This window comes from Anomaloglossus baeobatrachus, chromosome 1, assembly GCF_048569485.1.
Source record: "Anomaloglossus baeobatrachus isolate aAnoBae1 chromosome 1, aAnoBae1.hap1, whole genome shotgun sequence".
NCBI classification, from domain to species: domain Eukaryota; kingdom Metazoa; phylum Chordata; class Amphibia; order Anura; family Aromobatidae; genus Anomaloglossus; species Anomaloglossus baeobatrachus.
In genome coordinates, this window is record NC_134353.1 from 371,999,224 (window position 1) to 372,022,775 (window position 23,552).

The following is a 23,552-nucleotide window of genomic DNA, read 5'->3' on the forward strand; positions in this document are numbered from 1 at the left end:
AAGCTTGTCTTAACAGGTGTTTTTTAGAGCATTCTTAAAAATGTGGGAGCTAGGTTTTAGATGGTTTGGAGTAGTGCATTCCACAAAACTGGCGCAGCACGAAAGAAGTCTGGAGCCGGAAATGGGAGGATCGGCTTATGGAGGATGTTAGTCTTAGATCAGGTGCAGAATCAAGAGCACGGGGAGAGTGATAAAAAAGGATGGAGGAGAGGTAGGGTGGTGCAAAACTATGGAGCTTTGCAGGTGAGAGTGATACGTTCATATTGTACCCTGTAACAGATAGGTAAGCCGTGCAATGACTGACACAAAGTGGAGGCATCTGTGTAGTGGCTGGACAGAAATATAATACTGGTTGCCAAATTCAGGATGTATTAGAGAGGAGAAAGCTTTGTAAGAGGGAGATCAACCAGCAGAAAGTTCCAACCGTCCAAACGAGAATGAATATTTCCATATGAACTAAACGCATGCAGAAATTCCAGGCTGACTAGTTATTACATGAGCAGCATATGATAAATGATATTTTTAAATGTATCAATGCAATGTTTTTGGAATGTAGTGGCCTCTGTTAAGGGTATTAAAGGCCATATAATACAAAGTACATTTATTAAAGAGATTGTCTGACCTCAGGGTACAAGTATGTGTGAATCCTAACAGTGTGCAGTGCATGCGCTGTCAACATTTTAGGGGGATGGACAGCCATGTGACCTCCCTCCCAAGTATGCGATTTGTATACTTCTGGACACATTCCGACTAGACTTATCCTGCATCACTCAGTTGTGTTGAGCGAGGCCTCATATGTCTAGTTTGCACATGACCACATGTATGGAGATTACATGCTTGCGGTCACCTGCCCACCAGCTCCCAGCATCAGTGATTCTAGACAGCGAGCGGACTGTGTGTTGTGAGGATTCACAAGTCTACAGTCACATAGTCTGCCACCTTGTACCCCAAGTCCAGACAACCCCTTTAATGATATAAAGGATCGATAATAAATGTCTAACTAGAAGGAGGGCTTGATTTTGAATAGAGCTGTAAACACCTATGCACTTTTGAACTTTTGATGCTCTTAATAATTGCATTATGATTGAATAAAACAATCGAGTAGAGCCCTCAACTCTTAGGGGTACTTTTCACGCTGCAACATCGCTAGCCGATTGTAGAGATGCCGAGCACGATAGTCCCCGCCCCCGTCGTAGATGCGATATCTTGTGATAGCTGCCGTAGCAAACATTATCACTACGGCAGCTTCACATGCACTCACCTGCCCTGCGACGTCGCTCTAGCCGGCGACCCGCCTCCTTCCTAAGGGGACGGGTCGTGCGGCTTCACAGCAATGTCACACGGCAGTTGGCCAATAGCAGTGGAGGGGTGGAGATGAGCGGGACGTAAACATCCCGCCCATCTTCTTCCTTCCTCATTGCAGGCAGGACGCAGGTTGGAGATGTTCCTCGCTCCTGCGGCTTCATACACAGCAATGTGTGGTGCTGCAGGAACGATGAACAACATCGTCCTGGTCGCTGCAGCGAAATTATGAAAATGACAGACACTACACAGATCACCGATTTACGACGCTTTTGCGATCGTTTATCGGTGCTTCTAGGCTTTACACGTTGCGACGTTGTTACCGGCGCCGGATGTGCGTCACTTTCGATTTGACCCCGGCGATATCGCAGTAGTGATGTCGCAATGTGCAAAGTACCCCTTAGTGTTATAACAATTGAATGGAGCATCAGGGCACATATTTAAGAACTTACTACAGTTTTGCTATGCAGAGCAATTGTGGCTCCGGATCGGCTGTGTTGGTGATAATGAGGATTCCAGGGGCTGTACACTTAGAGAGACCATCATCATGTCAAAGCCGGACTGTTTTAACTATTATTAAATTCCCATTGTTCTCCTGAGTACTCTGTTCTGTTTTTTTGTTTTTGAAATGCGCCAAATAGTTTTTGGGCACTGTTAAGTGCTAATTGTTATAGCCTATAACAAAGGACGGCATGGCTCACTGGGTAATAATGCAGAGCGGTCTAAAGACATGCCCCCATAGAATCTGGGTAGCCAAACCTTATTCTAAAGGCCATAAAAATCCATACTAAATAAAAAGCCACTATCTCCAGAACCGTAAGGTGGATTTCAAAACAAACAATGCTCAGAGGAACAGCATGACTTTAATAATGGAAAAACTGTCCTGGTGACAGGTCCAGGATAAAGTGCATTACATAATATGGGAAGTAGTTGTGTCGCAAAGGTAATAATTAATGTATCATTTACTTTGTTCCTTAGAGCTCAGATGATGAAGAACTCTCCGGAAAAGGTCGAAGTCGTCATGTGATTGTTAGTAAAAATGATCTTGCTAACCCTAACGAAGTCCTAGAAAGCTTTAAAACTGCAAGAGAATGCTGGGATCTCCTGCACTCCTCAGAAGCCCTCGATAAAGGTATATGTGAATCCTGACAGATTTGTGAGTGTTCCTCGTTATATTTGTAAGGGAACGCTCACACTGGCAATAAAAAATTCAGTCTCCTCCCACTAAGCTCATTAGTATGTATATTATCTGGTGACATCAATGTCTGTGGTGTACAATTAGAAAACTTCAGATGTGTTTAGGAATGAGCTCAGCTTGCAAGTCCAAGTGTAGAGTGCAAGTATAAACTAGAACTATTAGATGAAAAAGCCATAACTTTCTGCAAGAATATTCTCCAGGAACCAAGGTGATTGTGATTGAAGAGTGTCTGTCAGCACAAAATGACAGTTCAAACCAAGCACTGATGCAACGATGCCCCTTTGTGTGACCAAGCATTTTACTGCACCTTCCCACCTAATTGATTCCTGTAAAGTCAAAAGCTATCAATCCAGGTGTACGGGGTTGGGGTAGGTGATAAATAGGGGGAAAGGTGAACTGATTTGTTTGGCCACACCAAGGGTGCACCGAGCACTTGTACTTGGTTTGAACAGCCATATTGACCGATTTTCTTTCAACAAACAAAACGGTAAGACCAAATGTCTCCTCAATGTTGCTTCACTACTGTCCCCTGTGTTAGAATTATTGTGATGAGAACCTTGGTGTCGTGTCACTGTGCACACAAGTCACTAAGGATGCCATGAGATGGGGGGCACATGTGGCTCCTCAGCCACTGGTTGGGAACACCGCATTCATAAATTATTTATTAAAGCGGGGCGGACAACCTATTCCCTAATGCATGTATCGTAACGAATAATTTTTGTCACTTACTTGATATGTAGTCCAGAAGCAGCAGACCAGCTTAGAAGGAAATTCCTCTAATTTTAAAACTAAGTTGCTTTAGATGACATTTTAAGGTTTTTTTTCTTCATCGTTCCTATGGGAGACCCAGACCATGGGTGTATAGCTTCTGCTTCCGGAGGACACACAAAGTACTACACTAAAAAGTGTAGCCCCTCCCTCCAAGCATATACACCCCCTGGATAACCAAATATAGCCAGTTCAATGCTTTGTGTTCAGGAGGCACACATCCACACATGCATTCTCATCTGATTTTGATTTTTGGAAAGAGTTTGAAGAAAAGCGGGTCCAAGCCTGGACTCCCGGCATGTCCCTTCTCACCCCACTGTGTCGGCGGTGTTGTTTAGGTTGATTTCAGGGCTGGAGCCTTACATGCCGCGCTCCTGCACCATCCCTCGGGCTCTGGCTTGAAGTGGGAGCCAGCACGGTTCTCCCTGCCTTGCAGGAGACCGGTCTCCATCCGCAGCCCTTTCAGGATCCTGCCGGACGGAGCACTCATCCCTCAGGGACCTGGCCCTGCGTCTCACAAGCTAAGTATCTGAGACGTTATTATCGGGGGTCCCTTGTACTTTGATTGTTGGGGAGAGTGTGCTGTGTATCTATTGTGACATTTCCGGACGGTTTTCTGGTTTTCCCCTAAGAACCGCGCCGATGGTGCCTGCTCGCCGGCCGCATCGTTAAATTTAGGCCCCGGCTTCGCCTGAGGCCTAGTTTCGTTTTCACTGCCCCTGCATGCCAATCATGCAGAGGGACAGTGCGGCTCCGACCGTTCGGCACAGGGGAGGGACACTCCTCTCTGAGGTAATATTCCCTCCCCTGTATATCTCCTTGGCCCTCCGGATCCCGCTCTTAGAGTAGGCCCCGCCCCCTCTCCTCGCTCCGGCGCCATTTTATCAGCTTCAGCCTTTTCATCCTATGCCATGTCTGCCATGCTGGAGGCTCCGCACTGCGGTGGCTTCGGCCAATTCTCTCGCTATCCACAGGATCTTGTGGCTTCGAGAGTGGAAGGCAGACGCTTCTTCAAAGAAGTACCTTGCTGGGCTCCCATTTGCTGGGCCCAGGCTGTTCGGTGAACAACTGGATGAAATTATTCAGGAAGCTACTGGCGGGAAGAGTACTTCCATGCCACAAACCAAATCCAGGAACCTGTCCAGGGCAGGAACCAGTCGAGGTTTCGTTCCTTTCGTTCCTCCAACTGGTCGTTCTCTAAGCCCTCGGCCTCGTCCACTAACTTAGCCAAGGACCAAAAACCCAACTGGCGCACGAAGCCGCGTGCTCAGAAGACTGCAGGAGCTGCTGCCACTAAGGCAGCCTCCTCTTGACTATCTGGCCGCGCCAGCAACGTCCTTGGTCGGTGGCAGGCTCTCCCGCCTGGCGACATGTGGTTTCAACACGTCTCCGATCAGTGGGTGCGGGATATCATCTCCCACGGCTACAGGATAGAATTCTATCCAGCCCGCCAAACAGATTTTTTCTGTCAACTCCCCCCTGCTTCAAGGCCGCCGCCTTCTCTCAGGCCGTGGCATCCTTGCAGGCCAACGGAGTAATTGTACCGGTTCCCGCCTGGGAACGGTTCAGAGGTTTCTACTCAAATCTCTTCCTAGTCCCCTAAAGGGACGGTTCCTTCCGGCCCATCCTGGATCTCAGGCTTCTCAACAAGCATGTTCAGGTGCGGCATTTTCGCATGGAGTCTCTGCGATCAGTCATTGCCTCAATGACCCAAGGAGATTCCTTGCATCCTCGACATCAGAGATGTCTATCTGCATGTGCCAATTGCAGTTTCACACCAGCGTTGGCTACGTTTTGCAATCAGAGAGGAACATTTCCGATTCGTGGCTCTTCCCTTCGGGTTAGCCACGGCCCCTCGAGTATTCATCAGGGTCATGGCAGCTGTGGTTGCGGTTCTGCACCTCCAAGGGTTGGCATCCCTTTTCCTGGACGGCCTTCTAGTCAAGGCTTCATCCAGTGCAGACCGTCAGCGGAGTGCTTCGCTCACTCTCGCCACTCTAGTCCAATTCGGGTGGCTTGTCTTTTTCCCAAGTCCACTCTGACTCCGACCCAAAAGCTCACGTACCTAGGGATGCAATTCAAGACTCTGCCGGCACTTGTGAAGCTGCCCTTAGTAAAACAGCAGTCCCTTCACTAGCGGTGCGCTCTTTGCTGAGGCCCCGCCGTCATTCCATCAGGCACCTAATGCAGGTGCTGGGTCAGATGGTGGCGTCAATGGAAGCGGTTCCCTTGCCCAGCTCCATCTGCGTCCTCTGCAGCTGGACATTCTCCGCTGTTGGGACAAGCGGACTTCCTCCTTGCACAGGTTAGTGGCTCTGTCGCCACAGACCAGGGGCTCCCTTCAGTGGTGGCTTCGGCCCCTCTCTCTTCAGGGACGCTCCTTCCTGGCCCCGTCCTGGGTGATCCTCACCACGGATGCCAGTCTATCCGGCTGGGGAGCAGTATATCTCCACCACAGAGCGCAGGGCACTTGGACTCCGTCCGAATCAGCCCTCTCGATCAATGTGCTGGAAATCAGAGCTGTGCTTTTAGCTCTCTTGGCCTTTCACCAAGTTGGCGGGCAAGCACATTCGAGTCCAGTCAGACAACGCCACAGCGGTTTCCTACATCAACCACCAGGGCGTGACACTCAGCCGCCTGGCAACGTTGGAGGTTCAACGCATCCTTCAGTGGACGGAGGATTCCAGGTCCACCACATCCGCAATCCACAACCCAGGCGTGGAAAACTGGGAGGCAGATTATCTCAGCCGTCAAACCGTGGACAGCGGCGAGTGGGCTCTGCATCCGGCAGTGTTTCAGTCAATCTGCCGCACTTGGGGCACTCCGGAAGTGGATCTTCGCTCCCACGATCCTCAGGCCTTTGCAGCAGACGCGCTGGTTCAAGATTGGTCCCAGTTTCGTCTGTCTTGCGTGTTTCCCCCTCTAGCTCTTGCCCAGAGTCCTGCGCAAGATCAGAATGGAGGGCCGTCGGGTCATTCTCATTGCTCCAGACTGGCCCGGGCGAGCTTGGTACCCTGACCTGCTCCATCTGTCCGTTGAGGTGCTGTGGCATCTCCCGGACCGTCCAGACCTTCTCTCACAAGGTCCGTCTTTCCGCCAGAATTCTGTGGCTCTCAGATTGACGGCGTGGCTCTTGAGTCCTGGATCTTGACGAGTTCTGGTATCCCTCCTGAAGTCATCTCCACTATGACTCGGGCTCGGAAGTATTCCTTGGCCAAAATCTATCACAGGACCTGGAGAATTTTCCTGTCCTGGTGTCACCCTTCCGGCCATGCTTCTTTGCCTTTTTCCTTGCCGACCCTCCTGTCCCTTCTACAGTCCGGTCTGCAGCTAGGACTATCCCTCAAGGGACAGGTCTCGGCTCTGCCAGTGTTGTTCCACCCGGCTGGCTCAGGTGCGCTCCTTCATACAGGGCGCATCTCACATCATGCCGCCTTCCGGCGGTCTTTGGATCCCTGGGACCTTAATCTGGTCTTCACGGCTTCCAGAAACCCCCCTTTGAGCCTCTTAGGGAGGTTTCTTTGTCTCGTCTTTCACAGAGAGTGGTCTTTCTAGTGGCCATAACTTCCCTCGGGAGAGTCTCTGATTTGGCTGCACTCTCTTCGGAGTCACCTTTTTTGGTTTTTCATCAAAACAAGGTGGTTCTCCGTCCGACTCCGGACTTTGTCCCTAAGGTGGTTTCTCCTTCCACCTTAACCAGGACATTTCCCTGCCTTCCTTTTGTCCGGCTCCTGTTCATCGCTTTGAAAAAGCGTTGCATACTCTGGATCTGGTGCGGGCGCTCCGGATCTATGTGTCTCGCACCGCTGTTTTTAGGCGGTGCACCTCTCTTTTTGTGCTGACCACAGGTCGGCGTAAGGGCCTCTCGGCTTCTAAGCCGACCCTAGCTTGTTGGATTGGGTCGGCCATTTCCGATGCCTACCAGTGTACTCGAGTGCCTCCCCCGCCGGGGATCAAGGCACACTCGACCAGAGCTGTCGGTGCCTCTTGGGTTTCAGGCACCAGGCTACGGCTCAGCAGGTCTGTCTGACTGCCACTTGGACTAGTCTGCATGCCTTTTCGAAGCACTACCAAGTGCATGCTCATGCTTCGGCAGATGCGAGCTTGGGCAGACGCACCCTTCAGGCGGCTGTCGCCCATTTGCGAAGTTAGGTTTCGCCTACTTCTCAGTTTTCTGTTTATTCCCACCCATGTACTGCTTTGAGATGTCCCATGGTCTGGGTCTCCCATAGGAACGATGAAGAAAAAGAGAATTTTGTTTACTTACCGTAAATTCTTTTTCTTATAGTTCCGTAATGGGAGACCCAGCACCCTCCCTGTTGCCAGTTTCTTGTTCCGCGTCTTATCACCGGCTGTTGTTGTAGACAGAGGCTCCGGTTGTTCCGGTTCTTGCTCTATCTCTACTTGTGGGTGGCTTCTCTCCTTCAGCTTTTGCACTAAACTGGCTATATTTGGTTATCCAGGGGGTGTATATGCTCGGAGGGAGGGGCTACACTTTTTAGTGTAGTACTTTGTGTGTCCTCCGGAGGCAGAAGCTATACACCCATGGTCTGGGTCTCCCATTACGGAACTATAAGAAAAAGAATTTACGGTAAGTAAACAAAATTCTCTTTTTTCTTGTTTGTTTTATTGCAAATCATGACTGCTCTCCACTTCGTGAATGATTAGAATTCTCCAGAATTTGTTTACCGTGGAAGACTGACACTTGGTTATGGCTAAGGATATTCCTAACCGATATGGTCATTTATCAGGTAAGTGCTTTTTTATCTTTATTATAGTAGATGTTATCTGTAGGCAGCTGAGAACATTTATTATTTGAGGTCTAAGCTATTTGTGTGCCCTGATATACAAAGGACTCCTAGTACCTCTTATTTGGAAAGTGACCCTCCTGGGAGGACAGGCTTGTTGGGGATTTGTGTTTTTAGACACCTTGTGGCTAGCTGGACAAAGGACTGGTGTAGCTGGAAAGGCGCGTGGTTTCATGTAAAAGAATGTGTGGGTTAAGATGCTACACCAAGTGGCAAAGATGTGACAGGGTTTTATAGAAATCATCAATTTTGCAGTACTATAGTATTGCAGTGTATTGTATGGGGTGAACAGAGGATCGCAAGTTCCCTAAGAAGAGTAATTAAATATACCCTAAGAAGATTAAAGGGGTGTTCCGAAGGCAAAAGGAAATTTCATTTAAATCCCTAGCAATTTGATGCTATAATCTAAGCTATTTTGTAATATACTTGTGTTTAAAAATTCCCTACCGTCCCCTAACTACACTATGTTGTATTTTTTCTATGTCCTGTCTGATGATGATTTGTTTGAGAATTCTAGTGCATGCTGGGATACTCAAATAAAGCATCATCAGGGATCAGTGTCTCTGGCAGCCTCTATCCCCTCCCTGAGACCAGTGACGTCACCAGCGGGGTGCCGCTAGTCTCCTGCATGTCTGGTATAGACCTCGATCTGTTACCGGCTGATTATTACAGATCTGAACTGATAACCGAGCGAGCACTGTGCAGATTGCAGAGTGCACAGGGAGTGACACAGTGGGACAGACCAACCCCTGACAAGCGTCATGATGGCGCTTCGTTTTAGGGAGGGAAAGAGGCTGTGGTCACTGCCACAGTTTCTGCTACTCTGACATTTTAGTTTGCACAATAGAATAGCAGTTAGCGTATTTAGGGAACGGTAGGAACTTTAATTCAAATATATTAGAAAATTACATGGATTCTAGCATGAACTAGACAGGGATTTAAATGAGATTTCCTTTTGCCTTTGGACCACCCCTTTAATACACAATACAAACATTTATCAAAAAGTATTTAAAGGGAAGAATATGTCACCAGCTTTTTGCTCCCCTATCTGAGAGCAGCATAGGGGCAGAGACCCTGGTTCCAGCGATGTGTCACTTACTGAGCTGTTTGCTGTCATTTTGATAAAATCAATGTTTTCTCTGCTGCAGATCTAGCAGTTATACAGAGCTCATGAACATGCTGGACTACCTGCAGCACACAAAGTAGTGCTGTAATGATCTACTGCTGATTAATCAGCGATTTTATCAAAACTGCATTATGCAGCCCAGTGAGCGACACATCGCTGGAAGCAGGATCTCTGCCCCTACATTATGTTGGTCTCAGATTAGGGGCAATAACCTGGTGACTGATTCACTTTAAAGAACAAAAACTAAAGTTGAAATCCACCCCCATTTACCCCATATGTAATTAGGTAAAGGTAAAAAATTAACATATACCGTATTTTTCGGATTATAAGACGCACTTTTCCTCACAAAAATGTGGGAGAAAAAGGAGGGGTGCGTCTTAAAATCCGAATATACCGTAGCTTACCAGGAGGTGAATTGGCGGCTGTCTGTGCGGCGTGCGGCTTTTTGTGTAGCCGTCAGGGTGCCTGTCAGTGCGTGCAGGCTGCCTCTCTGTGTGGGCGGCCGGGTGGCTGTGCGAACTGCGGTGGCTGTGCGGCGGGTTTCCTAGTTTGTCCGCGGTCCCGACTTCAAATGATGGCACCGGGAGTCAGCGCGTGCGCAGATGGAGCTCTTGGATGACAGCCATTTCTTTGAAGCCCGGACCGCGGACAGATTGGGTTACTCGCCGCACCAACCTGCTCCACCACACAACCGCTGCAGCTTTCGCTGCCACCACTGACTTGCCGCTGCCACCACTGACCCGCCGCTGCTGCCAGCACAGCCTCTATCTCCTGTGACCCAGGTCCAGCACCGTTGCCGCCCCCCTCCGATAAGACAACATCGACATATAAGACGGACCCCATATTTTTTCCTTTTTTTTCTTCTCTAAATTTGGGGAGCGTCTTATAATCCGGTGCGTCTTATAAAACGAAAAATACAGTATATATTTTTTATTTTTATTCATACTAATTGGCTTTTGAGAGCGCTTGTGGTGGTTCTTTGATATATACTTTTTTTTTCTTTTTAAAGGGACAACACAAGAAAGCAATCAACAGTCTTCATCTCATGGCTGCACTGCAAGGGCCTCCTTCACCAACACCACAAATGATAAATCAAGGAAACTTGGAACAGCAGAGGTCTCTTATTCAACTTGCAGCCTGCCATTTTGCCCTAGGGGAATATAAGGTTGGAATTTAGAAAAAAATTATTTCTTTTCACAGCACTTTGCCGACATCCTCACAGTCCCCCATTAGGGCTCAATATCCAACTACCTTCTTTTTAGTATGCGTGGGTTTCCTCCCAATCCATACACAAACACTAGGAGAACATACAAACTCCTTGCAGATGTTGTCCTTGGTGCGATTTGCACCCAGAACCCCAGTGCTGCAAAGTAGGGCTATATTTACATCTCCAGTAATCATTCGTTAGTACGGATCAAGCAGCAACCCGTTTGCAAAATAGTTGTGCAGATACTACTTATTCATTATTTTTTTTTTTTATCAGATTATTTTTTATTAATTTTTTAACAGATACAAAATTGACAACTACAAATCTCTGTCCTTTCCTGGTCAAAGATTTATCACCTACGTAAACAATTAGTACATGTGTATTTCACACAAGATACAAACAATAGATACATGGCTAGCTTGAATTACAAAACGTACAAAGGAAAGATCATTAGGATTCACTGGATTAATTGGAATAAGATTAAACAGTACGTACCTCACTATAGCTACTGAAGAGGAAAGGTGTTCATGGTATGCCCCCATGTGTCCAATATTGCCTCACATTTATCCAGTTTTGTGTTTTCTGTACAGCCTTCTTCCATTCTAATAGAGAAGCTTATTTTATTTACCAGTTCTTTTCGCTCCGGGACAGTTGGACCATTCCACCTGGAAGCAATACGTTTTCTGGCCTGATTGAGCCAATTTCCCTGAAGTATATACTCTTTCATCGTGTTATCTCACCTATGTGGCACAGTACACACCAAAGGTTTCGATATAATATGCAACGGAAATACGTCTTCAAATAATGTAACAGATCATTCCAGAATCGCCCCAACCAAACACAATTCCAAAACATATACATAATATCCGCAGGTGCCATTTCACACCTAGGACAACTATCATCCTCCCTAAACCCTGAATCTATGCGGAAATTGAGGGGGTCCTATATATTCTATGTAGCAAATAAATGTATCAAAGTCTGTGGGCCTCACTAGAGGATATTTGCCGAACTGATGAAAGTATTAACTTCCAATTCATGCAAGAGGAGCCTGCAAAACGTAGAAATAATTCCGCCTTGTTCTATACCCTGTTAGGCAAAAAAGCATTCTCCTTCATATGCTATCTATATTTGTTACTTTTCTGCATGTTGCCGCTGGCAATTGGGCTCATAAAACGGGCCATTTTTGTGTGCTAATTATCTCAATTTTTGTGGGGTTTTCATAGCGGTAATGCATGTCTATATTCCTATATTCATTATTACATACAGTATTTTTCGTTTTATAAGACGCACCGGATTATAAGACGCACCCCAAATTTGAAGAAAAAAAAGTAAAAAAAAAATATTGGGTCCGTTTTATAATCCGGTGGTGTCTTACCAGGGAGAGGGGGCAACAGTGGAGCTGGGGTCATAGCAGGCAGAGGTGGTACTGGAGTACTGTGATGCTGCAAGTGGTACAGAGGGGGGCCTAGATACTTGCTGCGGGCTTTGCTCTGTGCGGGGCTGGTGACGCCGCTCTGTTTTGCTCTGTTTGGCGCGGGTCTGTTCTGTGCAGTGGTTGGTGAGGCACCGGTAATTCTGAAGATGTCGGCGGTGAGGGCTTAAAATAATGGCGGCCGGAGTCGGCGCGTGCGCAGGTTGGAGCCGTGCGCAGGTTGGAGCTTAAGCTGAGAGCTCCATCTGCGCCACTGCTGACTCTAGGCGCCACTATTTGAAGCACTGAGGTCGACATCTTCATAATGACTGCCCGCTGCACAGAGCAGCCCTGCGCAGAACAGCACCGCACAGAGCAGCGTCGGCAGCAGCACACCGCACAGCATTTCCCCTGCCTCCTTTTACCCCTCTTCATCACCCCATGGTAAGCTACATTCGGATTTTAAGACCCTTCATTTTCCTCCCAAATTTTTGGGAGGAAAAGTATCTTATAATCCGAAAAATACGGTATATCTAAACACTACAGAGTGCAACTGTCTCTGTTTTGTTAAGTTTCATGCTCCGTGTGCACTTGTTCACGTTAGGAAGTGCCATCATTCTTTTTCACACTGCATGCTGCTCAGGCCTTGCTCCCATGTCTGTTTTTTAAATACTAGTTGTGGCTGGATCAGTGTTTTGGGTTTGTTTGTTTTTTAACCTTGAAGTCTATGGAAAACGGATCCATTAATTAATTAGCCTTCAAATTTCTTTCATTTGAAACTGATCCAGTAAGCAAAAAATGGATCCTTTTCAAATGAAAGAAAATCAGATGGCTAATTAACGGATCCATTTTTTATAGACTTCAATGTTGAAAAAAAAAAAACACAAACTGATCCAGCTGAAATCAGTTTATTAAAAGGGGACATAAGTTGTGTTTGCGCCACTTTTTTGCCAATGGATTGCTGCTGGGTCTCTTCTAATCTTCTAATGGATGATTTCTGGACATGTGAACTCAGCCTTCCAGTTCTTCTCACCATGCATAAGTTACTTTGGTGCGTCCTGAGATTTTCCTGCAATCGCCATAGCAGATGAGCATTACTTTAAAGGGAAGGTGTCGCGGATTTCTCTAATCCAAACAATGATTACTTGTAAGATAACATGCAGTTATAATATTATCTTGCTTTAAATATGTCTTTCAGTTTTTATAATGCTGGCAATGGGGGCTGCCATTTTACATTCCAAGTTTTAGCACGACAGTGCAGGCCCAATTTACAGAACCTCATGGACATAAGCGATACTAGTCGGATTCCAACCCTTTTAGTACTATTACACCTGAAATGGTAACGCCTATGTGGGCTGCCCAATTCACAGCCGTGGGTGTGTTCAGCCGCCATTTTTCCATAGCCCACGCTTTCGGCTGGGCTGCATTTTTCCCCTACAGCCAGGATCTGAAAGACCAAGCAGTACCATCCTAACAGATCCTAGAACAGTGCCGTTACTGACAGCTGGGGCGGCGTGCAGCGATGGATTACCATCTCCATTGACACCCCCTCCCCCCGCTCTACCCAGCCCCGCACTCCCCCCATTGCCGGCGTCCATGCAGCAGAGCTGTGTGTGTTTGTTTGTGTGCATGCAGAGCATGTGAATACCAGCACCCCTCTTCCCCCTCTGCCGCTGCTACGGTCTCCACTGACACCCCCCGCTCCCCCTCTAATCCTGTCCTATGTGATACTGTCTGCTGAGCCGTGTATCTAATCCTCTCCTGTGTGATACAGCAACTCAGCAGACAGTATCTAATCCTATCCTGTGTGATACTGCATGCTGAGCTGTGTATCTAGTCCTCTCCTATGTGATACTGTCTGCTGATCCATGTATCTAATCCTCTCCTGTGTGATAGTCTGCTGAGCTGTGTATCTAATCCTGTCATGTGTGATACTGTCTCCAGACCTGGGTATCTAATCCTATCCTCTGTGATACCCTCTGCTGAGCTGTGTATCTAATCCTATCCTGTGTGATATTGTCTGCTGAGCTGTGTATCTAAACGTATCCTGTGATACTCCTGCTGTCCTTGGTAACACTTTATACATTTCTGGTCACCAGAAAAAATGGCTCCGCACTGTGATCCTAAATTTCATTCTCTGTTCCTTTGGAAGCACCCAGGTTGGGAAGGGGAGCTGTGACATCACACACAGGAGAGCAGACTCCGCCCACTTTACTGCAGCTGTAATGCAGGCTATTTCTACAGTGGGATTTCTGTAGGATTTCAGCAGCTGCTCCCCCTAGTGTTTAACAGTGGAAAATATCAAACTTTTTTTTTTTTTATATATATTTTGCTCAATTAAAAACAAATAATATTATTTAAACATAACATTAATACTTTACATTTTTTCAGTTATTGAAATTTTTTTTTTTTTTTGAACGACACCTTCCCTTTAAGGCCCCCATACACATAAGATAGTGGTCAGCTAAAGCTACTTTCACACATCAGTTTTTTGCCGTGGGGCACAATCCGGCAAAAAAACTGATGCGACGGATCCGGCGAAAAAAACTGATCCGTTGCATCACTTTTTCCCCATGCGTTCCTTCCGTTTTTTTGACAGATCCGTTGTGAAACTGAGTATGCTCAGTTAAAAAAACCTGATCCGTCGTTTGATTCCATCATATGCCAGATGACGACGGATCCGGTGCCCATAGGCTTCCATTATACAATATGCCGGATGGCGCCACATCCGTCGTGGTCCGTTTTATTGCCGGAGACAAAAAATGTACCATGCTGCATCCTTTCCAGAAGCCGGACGAAGAGATTTCGCTGGACTCTGCGGACGCCGCATGCAGCGCAAGGCCATCCGGCGCGAATACAAGTCTATGGGGAATAAAATGGATCTAACGCCAGATCCGTTTTATCCACAATTCGCCGGATTGTGCCTGACGGCAAAGAACTGATGTGTGAAAGCGACCTAAAGCATTTTGGCAAACAGCTATCTTTTCTGACCCCCCCCCCCGGTCTGTGCACAGAAGCACTTGGCTCCTAACAAATGTTCCTGTGTTGTCTGAGAGATTTCTCTGGCAGCTGCGAATCAGTCACTAGTGCGAACAAAGCCTTATTTATGTTGTCATTCTCATTTCCTTGATTAGAAATCGCCTTTTTATCAAACCAACTTTTCAGTTCTTTTTCTCATATAAGCATAAATACGAAGTAGAAAATCACAAAAAATTGAATTTTTGTTTTAATTTCCAGTATTTAAATAATACAGAAAAGTAATATTTTGTTTTCTCCTCCTTTTAGCTAACATGTGAGAAGGTCCTGGATCTAATGAGTTTTATTGTACCACCACCACAAGAAGTTTCCAAGAGCAAGGACGAGCAATCCAAACTTAAGCCTAAATTTAGGAAAGGTACATAGCCGTAAAACATCCTATTGTAGTTTCTAGGACCCCTTAGGATCTGTTCTGCTGGTGTAAATATAACAGGTATTCTGAGATGTTACCAAAGAAAGCTGCGTCCTTCAAAGTAAAAACTGAGGTTGACATACCGGTGACTGATTTCAATAGGGCATAGCTTTTCAGTTTTGATGTAATTTTACCCCTTCTGATAATGGCATACACGGAGTACTGATAATATATGGATTGAAGGGCTTTCCCAATATTAGAAGAATACAACAGGATAGGTGATGGGTTTCTGATCCCTTGGACCCCTCCAGTCCCGATAAGGGAACCTTGAAATCCCCAACTGGATTGGAGTGGATACCGCAGTCCCATGCTGCATGTGCGTTCATCGCTTCTTTTTTATGTGCTTTCTTCAGAGCTGCAGCCTTTGCCTCGATAAGGGTCATCTTGGGGTGTAACACATTAAGAACATTTAGAATACTAAACTAGTAATCTTGTTTGATTCTAGGCTGTGACCTCAAGCTGTTGCCTTGCACTAGTAAATGCGTAATGCCTTATTGTCTCCAGCTGTTATTGGCAAGCGTAAAGGTAAGGAAGAGGGGTACTCTATTGAGACCTGTCTTATATGCGCCATAGAAAACGCCTACAAAATTGTCCTGCGTGAGTTTCACATGCAGCCTATTGACTTTAAATGAACTGTGCAGTCTTTCTCTTTCCCTGCAGGGGCGCTGCTGATAAATCATCAAACATTCATCGATTTCCATTCATTTTTGGCTGTAGTAGGACAACTTGTATTTAGCTTATAAGAGATGGAATTGTCCAAAGGGGTCAAACTTTTTAGTATAATGAAACCTACTTTATTGGCATATTTACCTATAATGCTAAACGGTTATCACTATTAGCCAAAGTTTAATGATTTAGGCTTCCTTACTGATGTTTATACGTTTTGTGACTTTATAATGGGAATTATGTTTGGGAGAATGCTGTAGGTAATGAAACATGTCATCTGTTCTCTTTTATAGCCAAAAGTTTCCTTTTGTTTTGTTGTATACCAGTCAGTACAGAACATAATTCTGTCCCACCTGTACATAAGGATGCAATGGCTAATGTTTGCCCCTTTTTGGTTTTTTTTTTTTTTGTTTTGTTTTGTTTTTTTGTTTTTTAGATTAGAGCCTTCTCTGATAACCGAGACGACATGGCTCTTGGTCACCTGATTGTGTTACTGCAGCAAGACTGGCCTAAAGGAGAGAACCTATTCTTAAAAGCTATAGGAAGGATTTGCCAGCAAGGAAACTTCCAATATGAAAACTTTTTCAACTACATCACAAGTATGTTTGTATTATTTTCACATTCTAGACTTGCATCTACTATTTGTACTCATACCTGTAAAGGAATTTCTGGCTTGCCATGGCCATAGTAATTTTAAAAATGAACTTATTAGGGTAAAATGTTTGGTACCAAAACTGTGTGTACAGGCTCAATGGAAGGTCTATGCGCACCATGTTCTACTTAATGTAATGCAGTGCATCATGGTCACTAGTGAATGAAAGACTAGATCTTATGATCCGCCAAACTCCTATTCTAATGCTGTTGTCTTTATAAGTAATTGTATATTAATATCTACAATAATTTTCTACAATAGATTTCATTTCACTACCCAAAAAAAGAAAATACTGTTTTAAACTCATAAGGACCAAGTGCTGTAAATTTACCCTGTTTGGTCCTGGGATTTTAACCCTGCAATATGGTAAATCTACGTTGCTCTTGATAGATTGCAGGATCTTTAACCCTGCAAATTGGTGTCAGCTACAGCCAGAGACTTCGTAGGGAAGACAGAAGATATTTATTACCGCTTCGGTCTTGCATTTCACCAGCTACAATGTGTTAAATGAGCACTATACAGTGTATAGAAACCATGCCAATGCTTCTGTTCTGTAGAACCTGATTGCTAAGTGTCTGACTGATATAAAATGGCTAATGGGCCAATGCAGACCCAGATCGGCTCTGTCAAACGCTATATAGTCTGTTGTTTTACCCTGTAACCATGGCTCCTATGGATGCCTCAGTTACAGTGCGGGGGAAAAAAGGTAAACAAGTTATCTAAATAACAAAAATAGAAAAAAGATTACATCTTGCTTTTCATGTGAGATCTACCGTATTTTTCGGACTAGAAGACGCACCCTGGTTTTAGAGGAGGAAAATGGGAAAATAAAACTTTAAGCAAAAAATGTGGTCATGACACACTGTTATGGGGCGAGGATCTGCTGCTGACACTGTTATGGGGGTAATGTCCCCAAATTCTCTACTAAGGTACCCCATCCTGGTAATGATCCTCCTGCCTTGTATATGATCCTGCTATAAACCCCCATCCTGCTCCTATACCAGCATCCTGTTCATATTCCCCCATCCTGCTCATATACTCCCATCCTGCTCATATACTCCCATCCTGTTCATATACCCCATCCTGTTCATATACCCCGATCCTATTGATATACCCCCATCCTATTGGTATACCCCCCATCCATCCTGCTCATATTCCCCCATCCATCCTGTTCATATACTCCCATCCTGTTCATATACCCCCATCCTGCTCATATACCCCCATCCTGCTCATATACCCCCATCCTGTTCATATACCCCCATCCTGTTCATATACCCCCCATCCTGTTCATATACCCCCCATCCTGTTCATATACCCCCCATCCTGTTCATATACCCCCCATCCTGTTCATATACCCCCCATCCTGTTCACATACCCCCCCATCCTGCCTGCTCATATACTCCCATCCTGCTATATGCCCCCATCGTGCTCATATACCATCCTGGTATATGGCCTGTATCCTATAGCACAGACAAAAAAATAAACGTTTATACTCACCTTTTCCTCACTCCCTCCAGCACCGATCATCTTCCTCTCTGCGCCAACTGACCTGTGTGTGTGGAGCCGTTCCCCTGCTGCATCGCGATGTCTTCCTGTCTGTGCCGATCAGCTGACCAGCTCAGCACAGATCAGCTGACCGGCACAGACAGGAAGACATCGCGTGCAGCAGGGGGGCGGCTCCATACACGGGGACGGGTGAGTGTACTGATTCACTGCACCCCGCGCTGGTAATGACGCGCGGGGGGCAGTGAATACAGCCGCACATGATCACTCCAGGCTGTAATTGCCAGGGGTGATCATGCGGCCGGCTCTTTGCTATGCGCGCGTCCCCGCTCGTCCTCCCGCCCACCTGTCAGCGCAGGCTTCTGCACTGAGAGATGGGCGGGAGGATGGGCGTGCATATGTAATGAGCGGGCCCACGTGGTCACGGCAGGCGCTACTGCTGCCTGCTCGTGCCCCCGATGACTCGCAGCACCCTCATTGCCAGCTGCAGCCCTATAGTCAGACCATAAGACGCACCCCCACCTTTCCCCCAACATTTGGGGAAAAAAAAGTGCGTCTTATGGTCCGAAAAATACGGTATATTCTCTGGTATACATGCAAAGGGAAAAAATCTGCACATACTATGTATTTAAACGACCAGAGTAACCTGGAGAATTCATTGAACATGTTAATTTATGAAACCTTAACAGTAAAAAATTTAAACAAGAAAAAAAACTAAATCAAAATTTATAGAAATTCCTAAATATAGATATAGATATATATTATATATATTTTATATAATATTTTACAGTGGGGAAAATAAGTGTTTTATACACAGCCAATTTTGCAAGTTTTCCAACCTACAAAGAATGGACAGGTCTGTAATTTTTATTGGAGGTACACTTCAGCTGTGACAGAAAAAACAAATCCAGAAAATCACATTATTTAAAAATCGTACAATTTGCATTTTATTTCATGCAATATATGTTTTATACAATAGAGAAACAGAAGTTAATATTTGGTACAGAAACATTAGAGGTCAGACGTTTCCTGTAGTTTGCACACACCGCAGAAGGGATTTTGGTCCACTTCTCAAACAGATCTTCTCTAGATCTTTCAGGTTTCGGAACGGTCTCTGGGCAACATTGAGTTTCAGCTCCCTCCAAAGATTTTCTACTGGGCCCAGGTCTGGAGACTATCGAGGCCACTCCAGGACCTTGAAATGCTTTTTACAGAGCCTCTCCTTAGTTGCCCTGGCTGTGTTTCAGGCCATTGTGATGCTGGAAGAACCAGCCACGACCCATCTTCAGTGCTCTTACTGAGGGAAGGAGGTTGTTGGCCAAAATCTTGTGATACATGACCCCATCCATCCTCCCTTCAATACAGTTCAGTCGTCCTGTTGCCTTTGCAGGAAAGCACTCCCAAAGTATGGTGTTTCCACCCCCATGCTTCATGGTTGGGACGGTGTTCTTGGGGTTGTACTCCTTTCTCCTCTAAACATGGCGGGTGGAGTTGATACCAAAAGGTTCTATTTTGGTCTCATCTGACCACATGACTTTCTCCCATGCCTCCTTTTGGATCATTCAGATGGCCATTGGCGAACTGCAAACGGGCATGGATATCTGCTGGCGTGAGCAGGGAGCTCTTGTGTGAACTGCAGGATTTTAATCCATGACGGCGTATTGACTTACTAACTGTAATCTCTGAGACTTGGGTCCCAGCTCTCTTCAGGTCATTTAACTGAATAGGATAACTGAAGTGAGCACTAATATATATATATGAGTGCAAGCCAAAAATACATACTATATATAAGAATAAGGCTGCACATCAAACTTAGATAATGGTATAATGCCTCAAGCATATGGACAAATATTGGAATATACAATGAAAAATGCTACTTGCTAATTTGAACATGTGAATAATGAATTGCATACCTGCTATGAATATTAGGAAAAAGGAGATATTTAGCAATCGCATTGATCAATGTAACTGAGCCCCAAAGCCTCGTCAAGGCATATCTCTATATTGGGGTCCCTAGCTCTGTGACCCTAACTGTGTGTCATCTCATTGCAATTAAAAACTGCTATGGGTGGAGAGGGGTAACTAAGGACTTTCTTATATAGGAGATGGAAAAAACATGGCCGAAAGGGGCGGAGCTGTGTTCACATTCAGAAAAAAAACTACATATAACTGAATAGGATAACTGAAGTGAGCACTAATATATATATATGAGTGCAAGCTCTTCAGGTCATTGACTAGGTCCTCCTGTGTAATTCTGGGCTGATTCCTAACCTTTCTCAAAATTATCCTTACCCCATGCAGCAAGATCTGGCATGGAGCTCCAGACCAAAAAAGATTGACAGTCATCTTGTGTTTCTTCCATTTTGTAAAAATTGTGCTAACAGTTCTTGCCTTCTCACCAAGCTGCTTGCCGATTGTCCTGTAACCCATTGCTGACTTGTGCAGGTCTACAATTTGTCCCTGGTGTCCTTAGGGTGCGTGCCCACGATCAGTGCTCACAGCATTTTGAACGCAGTGTGTTTTTTCGCTGCGTCCAAAACTGTGTTCTATAGTACAAGCACAGTGGCTGGGATTTATAGTAATCCCATGCACACTGTGCTTGTTTTTCCCGCAGCGTAAACTGACATGCTGCAGCTCGGGAAGCCGCATCGCTTATCAGTTTATGCTGCGGAGCCCCGAGTGTTCGCCGCAGGGAGAACAGCGACACAGTCTGCAGCTTCCCGAACACTGATCGTGATCATGGGCAGCTGCGGTCTCCTCTCTGCTCCACAGGAGAGCATATGCTGCGTCCAGAAGGCAGCGTGTCCTGATTGTGTGCACAGGTCTTTGGTCTCGTCCTTGGTGAAATGGCTATGTTCCGATGAGGCTAAATTAGAACTCTTTTGGCTAAATGCAACATGCAAACCCTAACACTTCATATCACCCTGAAAAGACCATCACCATCGTAAAACCTGGTGGCAGCATCATACTGTGGTGATGGTTTTTTTTTCTTTGTTTTTTTTTTTGTTTTTTTTTAGCATGGACAGGAAAGCTGTTCAGAGTTGATGGGAAGATGGATGGAGCTAATTACTTGGCAATCTTGGAGGCAAACCTTTTAGCAGCTGTAAGACTTCAGACTGGGGTGCAAGTTTACCTTCCAGCAGAACAACAACCCTAAAGATTCTGACAAATGTTCAATGGAATAGTTTAGATCAGGGGTGGGGAACTTTTTTACTGCCAGGGGCCATTTGGTATTTTCTACCAACCTTCGGGGGCCACACAAAATGACCCTGCTATATTTGGTCAAACAATTTAACTCACCCCTACTGTGGTGGCTGGAGCTGTTTCTCTTTGGTGCGGCTGTGATGTTAGGTGATATTGATCATGTTGTTTCTCACAAATGCTTTTCCAGGTTTGTCTTGATCTGGAGAGGCTGGGGGCATAAACATTGCAGGAGACATTGGGGCATATCCATTACAGGGGGGCTGGCGCATGTACATTCCAGGAGGGGCATATACATTACAGGAGGGGCTGGGGGCATGTACATTACAGGAGGGGCTACAGCACTGGGAGAGCACGGACATCATTAGGTGGTATGGACAGCACTGGGAGAGTATAGAAGTCACCAGGGGGACACAGATAGCACTTGTGGCACATGGACAGCAGTGGGGGCTACACAGCACTAGGGGCACACACAATACTACACATAGTACTGGGAGGACAGCATTGGGTTGCGGGGAGGCCGGTAAAACTGCTGCTTTTTTATTTCTATGGCACAGGAGCACAGCGCAACTCGCGCTGCTTACCCTGCCCACAAGGTAAGCCTAGAGCACGCTGGCACAGGCCAGTGTGAGGACCTTCTAATATACGCATGCAAGATGGGTGCGCGTCCTCGCATCACGCATTGGGATTTAAAGGATCGGCAGCCGGCAAAAGCGTGGCTGCCTCCTAAGCACTGCGGTACCTGGCATTATGCCCGGGGGCCGCAGAAAGTCATCACAGGCCGAAAACGGCCCACAGGCTTGGAGGTTCCCCACCTCTGGTTTAGATCAAAGCATAGTCATGTGTTTTGAATGGTCCAGTCAAAGTCCAGATCTAAATTCCATTAGGAATCTGTGACAAGACTTAAAAATTGCTGTTCACAGATGCTCCCCATCCAATTTCACTGAGCAAGAGCAATTTTGCAAAGAAGAATGGGCAATGGTGGTAGAGACATACCTCAAAAAACTTGAAGTAGTAATTGCAGAGACTGGTGGTCCTTTAAACTATTGACTCGGGGAGCTCAATAGAAATGCATATCACTATTTACATTTTTAAAATTTTGAGAAAACAATGTATTATTTCCTTTACACATCACAAATACTTGCTGTGGGTGCTACATAAAGAAAAATATGTAGTATGTGTGTGTGTGTGTGTGTGTGTGTGTGTGTGTGTGTGTGTGTGTATATATATATAATATATATGTCCGTAATTGTGTATTGGAACAGCACAGAAAATAAGGCAAATTTACCTGAATTTCACACTAAACTCCAAAGGGCCTGATAAAATTGTTGGCACCCTCTTAATATTTGGGTGCCGTCCCTTTGGAATAAATAACTGCAATCTATCACTTCCTATAACCATCAACAAGCTTCTTACACCTCTCCACTCGAATTTTGGCCCACTCTTCTTTTACAAACTGCTCCAGGTATCTCAAATTTCAAAAGTACCTTCTCTCATCAGCAATTTTAAGATCTCTCCACAAGTGTTCGATGGGATTTTGATCCGGACTATTTGCTGGACACTTAGAACAATCCAGCCCTTTGTTTCCATCCATTGCTTCTTGAAGTATGTTTTGGGCCATTGTCCTGCGTGAAGACCCATAACCTAGAACGCCATGCGATATTCTGGGCACTGCATTGCGACCCCGAATCCTTTGGAAAACTTCAGATTTCAGGATGTCTTTCACACAGTCAAGGCACCCAGTGACAGAGGCAGCAAAACAATCCCAAAATATATTTGACTGTAGGTACTGTGTTTTTTTTTTTTTTTTCTTTGTAGGCCTTATTCTGTTTTTGTTGAACAGTAGAATGATGTGCTTTACTAAAACACCTCTATCTTGGTCTCCTCTGTTCGCAAGATTCTTTCCCAAAAGGATTTTGGTTTACTCACCTTCTTACATTTTGTTAAACTGCAGTCCTAGCTTTTTTGTCTGTGTCAGCAGTGAGGTCCTTCTGGGTATCCTGCCATAGCGTTTAATTTCATTAATTCAAATGTCATCGAATAGTTCACACTGATGCATCCTAAATCTGCAGGACAGCTTGAATTTCTTTGGCACTTGATTGGGTCTGCTTATCCAACATCCGGACTATTCTATGTTGCAACCGTTCATCAAATTTTCTCTGATGGCCACGTCCACGGAGATTAACTACAGTGCCATGGGCTGTAAACTTCTTGATTTATGTTGCACGCCGTAACATTCAGATCCCTGGTGGTGGACTTGCA

At 45.6% G+C, this 23,552-nt stretch overlaps 1 protein-coding gene across 2 annotated transcripts in view; it reads left to right on the plus strand.

Annotated features, from left to right (window-relative positions):
- Positions 1 to 23,552, plus strand: part of INTS10 (integrator complex subunit 10) — a 64,674-nt gene that overhangs the window by 37,964 nt on the left and 3,158 nt on the right. For both annotated transcript variants that reach the window (XM_075352488.1, XM_075352489.1), the window contains exons 10-15: positions 2,281 to 2,434; positions 7,937 to 8,019; positions 10,212 to 10,367; positions 15,106 to 15,214; positions 15,714 to 15,793; positions 16,371 to 16,533. In XM_075352488.1, the coding sequence (XP_075208603.1) occupies positions 2,281 to 2,434; positions 7,937 to 8,019; positions 10,212 to 10,367; positions 15,106 to 15,214; positions 15,714 to 15,793; positions 16,371 to 16,533 (745 nt within the window). The remainder of the gene's footprint in view (positions 1 to 2,280; positions 2,435 to 7,936; positions 8,020 to 10,211; positions 10,368 to 15,105; positions 15,215 to 15,713; positions 15,794 to 16,370; positions 16,534 to 23,552) is intronic.